Below are 12,709 nucleotides of genomic sequence, written 5' to 3'. Positions count from 1 at the left end.
GACCTCTGCAGAGTGTAAACCTATTCGAATAGCCGCGTCCACGGTTACGGACGGTTGGAAAGGCCATACTGTTACCAGTGCCAGATTCTTGAAAATGTTGATGAAATGAATGGTGAATTGGTGACTTGTTTTTGCATCACCACTTGAGTTGTGGGAATGACACTAATGTTCCCACTTGAGTTAGTTAGTACATGACGAGTCTTGATTTAAAATACTTGTGAACCAAAATTGGCTTTATGCAAAAGAAACTAGAGCTTAGTACCCTTTACTAGAATTGATAGTGCTTACACTAGTATTAGTTTGCGAGTACTTTAAAGTACTCACGGCTGTGTCCCTGGCTATTCAAATGGCCAGACTATGAAGAGGAGCAGCCGTATGAGTATGATGGACAGCATGACGTCTACGACAACTAGGACTACTCCTGACGTCAACAGTTGCCTGTGGAACAGATGGACCAAGACCGCTACTTCGCTTCCGCTATATGTGTTTTGTATTTGGATCTCTAGATCCACTATGTTGTAAGACTGGATCACGTGATCCTCTATTTGTAAGACGATTATGGTATGTAATGAATGATGTGTTGTGATATCAATCTATTATGTCTCACAAAAACAATATTCCTGGGATTGCGATGTATGGCATAATAGGCATCTGGACTTAAAAATCCGGGTGTTGACAAGAGGAGAGCCCAAAAGAAGAAAATATCACCAGCAGCCTAGTAGAGGACAGCCCAAAAGAGGACACTACTAGAAAACGGCTTATTAGTGGCGCACTGGTTTTGGCTATCAGTGACGCACTAGTGGTGCGCCACTATTATCACGCCACTGCTAACTTATTAGCAATGGCGCACCTCATAATGCGCCACTACAATGACACATAGTAGTGCCGCACTTGGTAGTGCGCTACTGCTAAGCTAACCAGTGCGCCACAATTACACTGGGAAGGTGCGCCACAATCATATCCGTAGGGTGCGCCACTGAGCCACTCATTAATTAACGATTAAATTAAAAAAAACAAGTCCGTCTGGGTGACAGGCTGTCTTTGAGCGGTGGATCTGAGCGAGGGTAAATGCATTTAAAAAAAGCCACTTTTACAAATCCTTGTAACATGGTGGTGCGGGACCAAAATAAAAAGTACAATTATAGTTTCTAAACTTTGCAACTCAGACCCTAAAAAAATAAAAAATAAATCAATCAGATCCTAGTGATGCAGCCGTGGAGGAGCTCGTTCGCGCCTGTGGCGGCCGTGGCGAGCTCGTCCGCGACGACGGCGGCCGTGGCGAGCACGTACTGGTCGTCCTCATGGAGGATCTCGTCCGCGAGGAGGGCAGCGCGGCGTTGTCGACGACTGCGCCGCGAACGGAGGAGCTCGACCGCGACGACGTCGACCATGGAAAGCTCGTGGAGGAGGTAGTCCGCGACGGCGGCATCCGTGGTGAGCGGCCTTCAACGGGAGAACAGGGGAGGAGCGGCCTTGTGTAGGAGCGGCCACCAACCTCGACGCCGGCCTTGAGTGCGTGCGCGTGCGCCGACCTTGATGGCTTCGAGGCTCCCGGCGCAGTCCTCAGCAGCGGTCGTCCTTGGCGGCGCCCAGAAGCTCCGCCGCGCTCTTCTGCTGGCGCCGGGACCGCACGGCCGCCGTCCCCACCGCCGCGCACACCACCACCGCCGACCCCACCACCGTCGCCTTCCCCATGGCTGAGATCGGAAATTCCGCTCTGGGGGCGTGGACCAGGGGCGGGGTGTAGGAGAGGGAGAGGACCAGGGGGGCGGGCGCGTAGCAGAGGGAGAAGGACTAGGAGCCGCTGTGGTGGGACATCGCCGGCGCCTTGGCGGAGGAGCCCGCACGGTCCGTAAAGACGAATTTTCCAGGGTCACTTAACTTGCTCAAACGGAAAAACTCAAAACTAATGAAAGTTGCGTACGTATCTGAGGATCACGCACGTAAATTGGCAGATTTTTTTTATTTTTCTACAGAGAGATCTACGCAAATTCGTGACAGACAGCAAATCTGTTTCTGCGCAGCAATCCAAATCTAGTATCAACTTTACCATAGAGACTTTACTTGGCACAAAAAACATGATAAGGAGAGGTTGCTACAGTACTAACAACTTCCAAGACTCAACAATACAGTAGTAAAATAAAACATGGGTTATCTCCCAAGAAGTGCTTTTCTTTAACGCCTTTCAGCTAGGCGCAGAAAGTGCAAATCAAGTATTATCAAGAGATGAAGCATCAACATTATTACCTCGGGCTTTACGCCTACCCTTCTTACTCTTTTTATTACTCTTTGGTTTAGGGAATACATGACCGCCTCCCGGTGTAGAAGTGAATTTTAGGGTGCCTTTTCCCACATCTATGATTGCTCCCAATAGTTTCAGCAGGGATCTTCCAAGTGTGTTTTGTCCTGTTCCTACACATTCAATAACAAGATAATCAGTGGATACCTTTCTTCCAAGAATGGTTGTGAACACACCCTCGGCTATTCTCTTAGGAATTATAACAGAGTTATCAGCAAGAGTTATTCCTTCTCCACCTTCAGTAAGTCCCCAGAGTGTAAAAGATTCATAAATACTCTTAGGCATAAGGCAAAATTCAGACATAATATCACAATGGGCATAAAAAGTTTCACCACCAATAGTAACTTTAATAGTAGGATCCCACATTGAAGGTTCAGAGTTCACTAAAACATGATCAAGACGCTCACGAATCTGACTATACCTTTCTTTCAAGCAAGATGTATTTGTCTCTCAAGAGTGTTTAATCTATTATAAATACTAACAAGAGATGAATCAAAGTTATTAGCTGAACTATGTGATGAAACCAATTTTTTTATGGCATTAAAAGCTTGATCCCCATCGCAATGAAGGAAATCTAATCCCACTACAGCATCCAAGGCATATCTATAGCGAATCATAAGCCCAAAATAAAAATTACTAAGGAGCAGACTTAGAGTCATTTTAGGTTCAGCTTTACGATAAGAATCAAAAATTCTAGACCAAGCATCTTTAAAACTCTCCTCATCCCCTTGTTTAAAAGTGAAGATTAATTCCTCAGGTGAAGAGGTAACAGATACAGAGCTAGACATGATAACAAAATAAACTAATGCTAGTAACTAATTTTTTTGTGTTTTTGATATAGAGCAAGTAAACAATACAGAAAGTAAAGCAACTGATTTTTTTATGTTTTTAATATAAAGCAAACAAGACAGTAAATAAAATAAAGTAAAGCAAGACAAAAACAAAGTAAAGAGATTGGATGTGGAAGACTCCCCTTGCAGCGTGTCTAGATCTCCCCGGCAACGGCGCCAGAAATTTAGCTTGACACGCGTGAAGCACACGTCCGTTGGGAACCCCAAGTGGAAGGTGTGATGCGTATAGAAGCAAGTTTCCCTCAGTAGGAAATCAAGGTTATCGAACCAGTAGGAGTCAAGGAACACGTGAAGGTTGTTGGTGGAGGAGTGTAGTGCGGCGCAACACCAGTGAAACCGGCGCCAACGTGGAACCTGCACAACACAATCAAGATACTTTGCCCCAACGTAACAGTGAGGTTGTCAATCTCACCGGCTTGCTAAAAACAAAGGATTAAACGTATGGTGTGGAAAATGATGTTTGTTTGCAAAGAACAGTAGAGAATAATGATTGAAGTAGATTGTATTCAGATGTTAAAGAATGGACCGGGGTCCACAGTTCACTAGTGGTGTCTCTCCAATAAGATAAATAACATGCTGGGTGTACAAATTACAGGCGGGCAATTGACAAATAAAGATTCAATACATATCATGATGATCACTATGAGATTTAATCAGGGCATTACGACAAAGAACATAGATCGCCATCCAGCATGTATCTATGCCTAAATAGTCCACCTTCAGGTTAGCATCCGCACCCCTTCCAAGTATTAAGTTGCAAACAACGGACAATTGCATTAAGTATGGTGCGTAATGTAATCAACACAAATATCCTTAGACAAAGCATTGATGTTTTATCCCTAGTAGCAACAACACATCCACAACCTTAGAACTTTCCGTCACTCGTCCCAGCATTCAATGGAGGCATGAACCCACTATCGAGCATAAATACTCCCTCTTGGAGTTACAAGTATCAACTTGGCCAGAGCCTCTACTAGCAACGGAGAGCATACAAGAACATAAACAACACATATATGATAGATTGATAATCAACTTGACATAATATTCTATATTCACCGGATCCCGCCAAACACAACATGTAGCATTACAAATAGATGATGTTGAACATGTTAGGCAGCTCACAAGATCTAAACATGATAGCACAAGAGGACAAGACAACCAACTAGCTACTGCTATGAACCCATAGTCCAAGGATGAACTACTCACGCATCAATCCGGAGGCGGGCATGATGATGTAGAGCCCTCCGGTGATGATTCCCCTCTCCGGCAGGGTGCCGGAGGCGATCTCCTGAATCCCCCGAGATGGGATTGGCGGCGGCGGCGTCTCTGGAAGTATTTCCGTATTGTGGCTCTCAGTAATAGGGTTTTCGCGACGAAGGGTATAAGTAGGCGGAAGGGCAACGTAGGGGGCGGCACGAGGGCCCCACACCATAGGGCGGCGCGGGGCCCACCCTGGCCGCGCGGCCGTGTGGTGTGGGCGCCTCGTCACCCCACTTCGTATCCCCTCCGGTCTTCTGGAAGCTTCGTGGAAAAATAAGACCCTGGGCGTTGATTTCGTCCAATTCCGAGAATATTTCCTTTGTAGGATTTCTGAAACCAAAAATAGCAGAAAACAAGCAATCGGCGCTTAGGCATCTTGTTAATAGGTTAGTGCCGGAAAATGCATAATAATGATGTAAAGTATGTATAAAACATGTGAGTATTGTCATAAAAGTATCATGGAACATAAGAAATTATAGATACGTTGGAGACGTATCAGCGACTGTTGGAAATATGACCAAGAGGCAATAATAAAGTGGTTATTATAATATCTTTGTGTTTATTATAAATGTTTGCATACCATGCTATAATTGTATTAACCGAAATATTGATACATGTGTGTTATGTAAACAACAAGAAGTCCCTAGTAAGCCTCTAGTATAACTAGCTTATTGATTAAAGATGATCATGGTTTCGTGATCATGAATATTTGATGTTATTAATAACAAGGTTATGTCATTGGATGAATGATATAATGGACACACACCCAAATAAGCGTAGGATGAGATCAAGTCATTAAGTTCAACTTGCTATAAGTTTTCGATACATAGTTACCTAGTCCTTCGACCATGAGATCATGTAAATCACTTACACCGGAAGGATGCTTTGATTACATCAAACGCCATTGCGTAAATGGGTGGTTATAAAGATGGGATTAAGTATTTGGAAAGTGTGATTTGAGGCATATGGATCAATAGTGGGATTTGTCCATCCTGATGACGGATAGATATACTCTGGGCCCTCTCGGTGGAATGTCGTCTAATTATCTTGCAAGCATGTGACTGGGTCACAAGAGATGACATACCACGGTACGCGTAAAGAGTACTTGCCGGTAACGAGGTTGAACTAGGTATGGAGATACCGATGATCGAACCTCGGACAAGTAAAGTATCGCGTGACAAAGGGAATAAGTATCGTATGTAAATGGTTCAATCGATCACTGAGTTATCGCTGAATGTGTGGGAGCCATTATGGATCTCCAGATCCCGCTATTGGTTATTGGGCGGAGAGGAGTCTCGAACATGTCTGCATAGTTCACGAACCGTAGGGTGACGCGCTTAAGGTTCGATGTCGCATAATTAGATTCGGAATATGAGACGGAGATGAAGTTTTTTTGGAGTCTCGGATGGGATCCAGGACATCATGAGGAGGTCCGGAATGGTCCGGAGAATAAGATTCATATATGGGAAGTCACTTTCCGGGGTTCAGGAAAGTTCCGGTGTTTTGGTCGGAGCTTCTAGAAGGTTCTAGAGGGTCACCAGTGGGCCCACCACCCCGGGAGGGGCCACATAGGCGCCACATGGCATGGTGGGTCCTGCCCACTATGACATGTAGGCCCAGGCCGGCCCACCCCTAGAGATAAGATCTATCTCGAATTTAAATGGTTTAAAACTAGAGATAAGATCTATCTCCTAATTTAAAGGGTTTAAATGAAGAGATAAGGGGATAGGCTTGGGGGGGAGAAGATATCCTCCCCCCATGCGCCGACCAAGTGAGAGGTGGGGCCAAGGGGGGAACCCTAGGCTGACCCCTCCCCCTATATAAAGAGGGGAGGGGGTGGCCGGCCAAACCACCCCTGACACCAAACCCTGGCCGCCCCCTCTCTCCTCCATACAACTGCTCCGGCTTAGGCGAAGCCCTGTAGTTTTACTCCTCCACCACAACCACCACGCCGCCGTGCTGCTGGGATTTCGTGGAGATCTACCACACCACCGCTGCCCGCTGGAACGGGGAGAGGACGGGCTTCATCGACACCGTACGCACGACTGAGTACGGAAGTGCTGCCAGATTGCAGCACGGACGATCGACTACATCAACAACGAGATCTAATCTCGTAGGATTTGGAATCTTCGAGGGATAGTCTCATGATCTTCTCGTTGCTTTGATCTTGGTAGATTAGATCTTGCTTCTTCCTAGATTGGATCTTGGTTTTTGTTCATGTTCACGGTATAAATTTTTTTTGTTTTCCATGCAACGAACCCATCAATTGTAACCTGATATATTCAATAGTCAAGATCAGACAAGCAGGAAGTAAGAGTTTAACCTCACCGAGGGCCCCGAACCTGGTTAAATCTCTCTCCCCGTTTGTTTGGTATTCGATGTCTCGTGTCAGCCCGCAGGATTCCGTCAACCCTAAGCCCCTCATGGTGGGCATTGCCGGGGAGCACCCTCGACACCGGGCATGCATCCAAATTCTCATACTCACCACAGTAGAGGATGCGTACATTAATGCATGCATGTCTCTTATGCACGTCTAATCCTAGATGGCAGAAAACCTTCTTCCTTCATATGTACTGGCGGACAATTCGTTACCCCTTGGAAGGTGCTTCTTATTTATTTTCAGCAACTTCTAAAATCCCGAGTCAGTCACACCGTTCTCTACCTTCCATTGCAACAATTCCAGTGTGCTACCTAGCTTTTTCTGGCCATCTTAGCAAGGTGGGTACAAAAATTTGTTGGGATCCTCTAACATCTGCTCAAACCTCAACCTTTCCTTTCCAGTTTCACAGTCTCTCTTTGCATCAGCAATGGCCCGACCAACATCATCAGCAGACTCATTTGATGCATCTTGATCTTTTGCATCCCCCATTGCAGTATCACCATATAAAGGGAACATGGGATAGTTGGCATCATCCTCCTCTTCTTCATTGTCTTCCTTCATAACCCCTCTTTCTCCGTGCTAACAATTGTAGTTGGGCATGAAACCGGACCGAATTAGATCGGTGTGAAGGTATGTCGAGCAAGAGTAATCTATCTTATTATGAAAGTTAACACATGGACAATACATAAAACCATCCTCTTTGTTTTCCTTAGGCACACAGACAAAAACATTCAGGCCCGCGGTCACTGTACATCCATTGTCGACTCATCTGCATTATATAATTAAGCTTATCAAAAACCATTATAGAACATCATGAATAGTGAAGCGATGTATATATACACACATGAATTTTATCAATAATGAATGAAAGGATAAAGTTGTTAACCTAGATCGAGAAGTAAAAGAGGAGGAGAAAGCTTAAATGTGGCTCGAACACTTCATATTGTATTTGTTTTGTGTGAATTTAAGTGGCAAAAGCTCTTTTGCATTTCATCAAGCACCTCTTGTGCATAAGAAGAGAGAGCAAAGAATCATACACCTCTTGTGCTAAGAAGTGGAAAGAGCTAAGTGTGGCTCACAAGCTTGGACAGGCCGGGTATATATAGAGATGGCCCTTTAGACCCGGTTGATAATACCAACTGGGACAAAATGGGCTCGGGGCTTGCCCGCTCCGCCACAACTCCTTCGGTCCCGAATAGTATTCCCAACCCGGACTAATGAATCCAAACTAACTGGGACAAGAGGGTTCCCGTGGTCCGCGTCGTTCGAACCAGGAGTAATGGGCCCCATTAGTCCCGGTTCGTAATTCTTCCGAGACAAAACTCACAGGGGGAAAACCCTGTTTTCCTGTTTCTTCTAGTGAACGCGAGGCCGGACGCCGTGACCTCTCCATCGTCCTCGTATTCCAGTATTTGTATCGCGCGCGGGGTTGAAGAGATGAGATGGGGCTCTGGGTATGCCTGCCAACGGTAAAAGGATCATGCGGTAGCCAGTGCCCATGGCGGTTCGGCAGCGACCTATGGTGGGAGCTGTGCCAGCAACAAGGAACCTGGCCGCATACGGGATTTGGTAGCAGATCTGGTCTCGAGGAGAACAGGCAGGCTGGGGATTTTCTTCCGCCGCGAATCATTTTTAACTTAACGGTGGCATTGACTTTAATTTCGTCCAAAAAACAGAGGCAAAATCAGACGGACCAACAAGTAATCATTTTGCTTTTATCAAGAAATCTTTTTACTTTTATTATTAGGTATAGATTTCGTAAGCGTACCTCTAGCTCTCTTTTTGTAAAAGCATTATTGTGAGAATTGGCACCATATTTATTGTAGTTACTTCACAAGGCTGGACTTTCTATTGTTGGCATTTGGAAAATGACAAAAAAATATTCTAAAAAATGGGGATAGTTTTCATTTTTAAATCATCGTGAGAGGCATGATTTAGCCGTTGTTTGTGAAACCATCAACACAGATGGTATTTAACGCTGCTTTGACCCTGCTCGTTTGGTTTGAATGTTTGATGCAGCTCGGTTAGAGATATGCGAGGCGTCTCATGCGGAGTCGTGATGCCAAAATTGTTGTCCATGTCAACCGAAGTATGTCCCTTCGTCGTTGCTGCACGAGGTGGATCCAATTTTGTGCGACATTACCATAGCCCAAGGGGTATGGACCATATCTCTGACATGTATGTGTGCACGTTGACGCTCGCGTGCGTCGTGTACTGTACACTGTACTTGCTGAAGATGATGGCTTAAAACTCAGCTTAGCGGACTTGTCATCATTTGCCCGCACGAGAGGAGTGTTTTGTGAATATGTTTCCTAGGAGCTGTGTCGATCACTTGTGTCATTTGGTTTTTATTAAGTTGATGGAGTTTTGACTTTGTTGCTTGTCGCTTGGGAATTGAAATTCGTGTCAATAAAATACAGCTATAGATGATGCATCGTAACTATTCAATTAATCAAGGATGCACCAGACTCGAAAGTACAAGGAATGCATATTGCAACTATAGGGCTTCTTGAGAGCATGTAGGCAATTTAGCTTTTTATTCTTGACGGAGCAGCCCGGCGGCTGTTCGACCTCGTGTTTGAGTGGTCCATCCATCAGAGCACGCAGTTGCCAAAGGCTGCCAATAGTTGCATAAGCAGTTGCAGTATCAGTCACCGACGGAAGAATAGGTATATGTGCACTCATTCTCAAAAAAAAGGTATATGTGCACTCACAGGGTTGCTGGTTGACGACGGAGCCGCAGCCGCCGAAATCACACGATTCATCGGTCATGCCGTTTTTCTGGTAGTAGTCGTTCATTGCATAGGAGGCGTGCGCGACCTTGGTGTTGGGATAGAAACACCGCCCGCCCTTCTGGATAGCTGTGCAGTCCGCGCCGTTGCCGCAAGCATAGTCCAGCGCTGCCTGAAGGCGCGCGTCTCCTGCATCCGTTTTCGCCACGCACCAGCTCGTCTCGTCGCAGGTGCCTAAATGTCACACGCACACGCTGAGCGATTCCTGGATATGGCTAAACTTCCCTCAAGAAAATATGATCTGGAACAGCTTGAGTTTACCTGAATCAGAGAACAAAGTAAGTGCCAGCGCGGCCCCGACGAGGAGCAGTAGGAGGAGCCGAGTGAGTCCCATTCTGCTCTTTTACGTTCGAGAGGTAGAGAAAATACGCAGGAGGATTGGGCGAATGAGCAGCAGGTGTTCACGGATTTTATAGCCGGGACGAGGTGAATGGTCGATTGCTTTCCTCCCGTCCTCCTACAATACGTTTTGCTCAGTGGGGGCTGCAACAGGCACTATGTATGAATCTTCTCGACTCAATAAAGTATTCCGATTTAATTTACATTTTAAAAAATCAAATAAAGTACTCACTCCCTTCCGATTTAATCTACATTTATAAAAATCAAATAAAATAGTATTGCATTTATGTGAACAACCAATTCAATCTTCGTTTTTAGTACAGTTCTTGACTAGAGTATATGAGAATAAATTTTAGGGCTAGAATATAGACTATTTCAGAAGGGAGTAGGATGTAACTTACCCTATGCCTTCATTTCAGTTCGAGTGACTAAGCATTCTCAACATCATGAAGTATACAACTGGCTACAACCTAAGCATCATATCTAGCAATCCTTGTAATAAGAAAATAAAATATCTTATATCATTGGTCTTTGAAACATACATTTTTCTGAAAAGGGTATAAGATCCCAGCCTCTGTATCAAAATGATACAACTTCTTTATTTCATTATTAGAAAATCAGCCCGGAACCATACGTAGCTCGTGCTTATTACAAATCACGGATCATAAAGTTTCAATATGGATGAGCTATCTAAACAAAGGTAAAAGAAAAACGACGTCTTCTGATTAGCATATGAGACGTCTATCAAGCCGCCAATCACACCGGCTGAGTAAATCTCGAGCTACTGTTTTGAAACGGCTGCACCCAAAATCAATGTTCTGGCGCTGCAACTACGGTTGAAGACATAACCACATACAGGTTCAGTGAATAGCAAGAAAGATAGCCTGCAGAAAATAAGAATTACTAGTCTCGTCAAAAGTGAGATCATTGCGAACATACCACATTGCCCATAAGAGAGCGCAACCAAAATCTAATGTTTGCTTTTACTGTCTTATCAACTCCATGTAACCAGTTCCTATAAAAAAATTCTACTGTTTTTGTGAGAAGATATACCGAAGGACATATGGATGATGCGCCAAATAATTCATGCAAGTGGGCATTCAGAAAAAAGTGATGTATAGTTTCATCATTATCACAAAAAACAAAAACAAAAAATCGATCCCGGTCAGTTCCCTTTCGAAAGGTTATCTGTGGTAAGTATTTATTTTCTAAGAAGGAATCACCCAGAAACCTAATTTTTACTGGTACCTTAATCTTTCAAATATAGTTACGTACATGGATTTAACAGTGAACTCCTTTGAGGCTGTTAAATTCCAAACAAAATTGTCTTTCTCATTAGCTAATTGAACCTCTATAAATCAGCTGAGAAGATGTAACCACCTGGACCATTTGTACTCATCAAGATTTTTTCTAAAGGCCAAATTTATAGGAAATCCTTGTAACACATTTGATACTAAGACATTTTTCTGTTGGAAAATACCGTATAATGAGGGATACTGATGAACTTGTGTGTTGTCCCCCAGCTATATATCCTCCCAAAACCGAGTATCGTTGCCACTTGCAACCATGAAAGAATCTCTAGCAAAAAAATCTTCCTTAACTTTCATGAAATCTTTCTGATGGCGATATGCCCTAAGGGGTCTATTACTTCTCTCACTCACTGAGGGAGGAACAAGAGTGGCTTCAGTCGCCAGGTGACTGAGCCAAGGATCTTGGCGACTGGGTCGAGGCCCTGGTGGTTGAAGACTTGTCGCACGGGCAAGGCCCTCCGGCCTTTTAGCAAGGAAAACCATTTTGTGTATTTTACACTTTCAGAGACCTATACGAAGTCAAATTGACCTGCAAATTTTGAAGCGTCACTTTTTTGTCGGGAGAAGTAGCATGGGCTCTAGAAGCTCACCTGGAGAGGCCTAAGGAAAATTTATTACTGCCAAGGTTTTGCACATTGTTTCATTTGAATTATGTATCTACATGGGTAGCTATGCATACTTCATACTTGCCTTACATTTGGTCTGAAGTGAGGCATGTGGTTTATAATTATGTTGGTTTTAGAAATTTAAAGGAAGGTTAGTGTCTTGTGAGAAAGCCGATGATAGTATAACAACTTATTCAAACACATCGGAAAAAGAGTGAAAATCAACACATAGCTGAATGGGGTGATGTAAAATCTGAACCATTCGGTTGCTTAATTTCAAAGCCGTTCACACAACAAGATCGGTTGGAAGATAAAAGTTGTACCTTCAGTAAGAGCATGTGTGATCATATCTTTGATGTGTTGCTCGAGAATGGCTATCAGAATTCTATCTCACAATGTTGAGCCATCAATAAAAGAACAAATGTATTGCAAGTTACATAATTCGTTCGAGCATTGTATTGATAATTGCAACATGTTCCATCAAATACTACAATCGTCTGTAGATAAAGGATGATTGGAATTTGTTGAAACACAAACAGATAGACAATCTTTTCCGATTGGTCTTGATGGTGAAAGGTTAATGCATCGGATACCTCCAGCCAATTCATATGATGATGATAAGGTACACTGTGAAGATAATGGGATCAAGATTTCAAGTGAAGAAAATATTCAAGAGCATATTGAAGACATTCATGAAGGTGGGTGTTCCATTGAAGCTACACAAAGACATTAAGCACCCAGGGGAAAAAAGAAAGTTCAAAGATTAATGCATGTCAAACAAAAAGAATGAATGCCTTAATAAACATAAGGGTAAGTAATCAAAGTCACATTCACCAAGTTATTGGAAAAATAGAAAAAAAAGTGAAACAAAAA

The 12,709-nt window shown here is 43.8% G+C and overlaps 1 protein-coding gene across 1 annotated transcript; it reads right to left on the bottom strand.

The window, feature by feature from the left end:
* Nucleotides 1-9,215: 9,215 nt before the first annotated feature.
* On the bottom strand, nucleotides 9,216-9,993 carry LOC124700965 (major pollen allergen Ole e 10-like). The gene is made up of 3 exons (XM_047233029.1): nucleotides 9,844-9,993; nucleotides 9,505-9,756; nucleotides 9,216-9,407 (listed from the first exon to the last, which is right to left on the bottom strand). The coding sequence occupies exons 1-3, from the start codon at nucleotides 9,914-9,916 to the stop codon at nucleotides 9,385-9,387; spliced, it is 348 nt and encodes a 115-aa protein (XP_047088985.1). The 5' UTR covers nucleotides 9,917-9,993; the 3' UTR covers nucleotides 9,216-9,384.
* Nucleotides 9,994-12,709: the final 2,716 nt, after the last annotated feature.

The sequence above is a fragment of the Lolium rigidum genome, chromosome 3 (genome assembly GCF_022539505.1).
Source record: "Lolium rigidum isolate FL_2022 chromosome 3, APGP_CSIRO_Lrig_0.1, whole genome shotgun sequence".
Taxonomy (NCBI): Eukaryota; Viridiplantae; Streptophyta; class Magnoliopsida; order Poales; family Poaceae; genus Lolium; species Lolium rigidum.
This window is presented reverse-complemented; position numbering and strand designations above follow the sequence as displayed.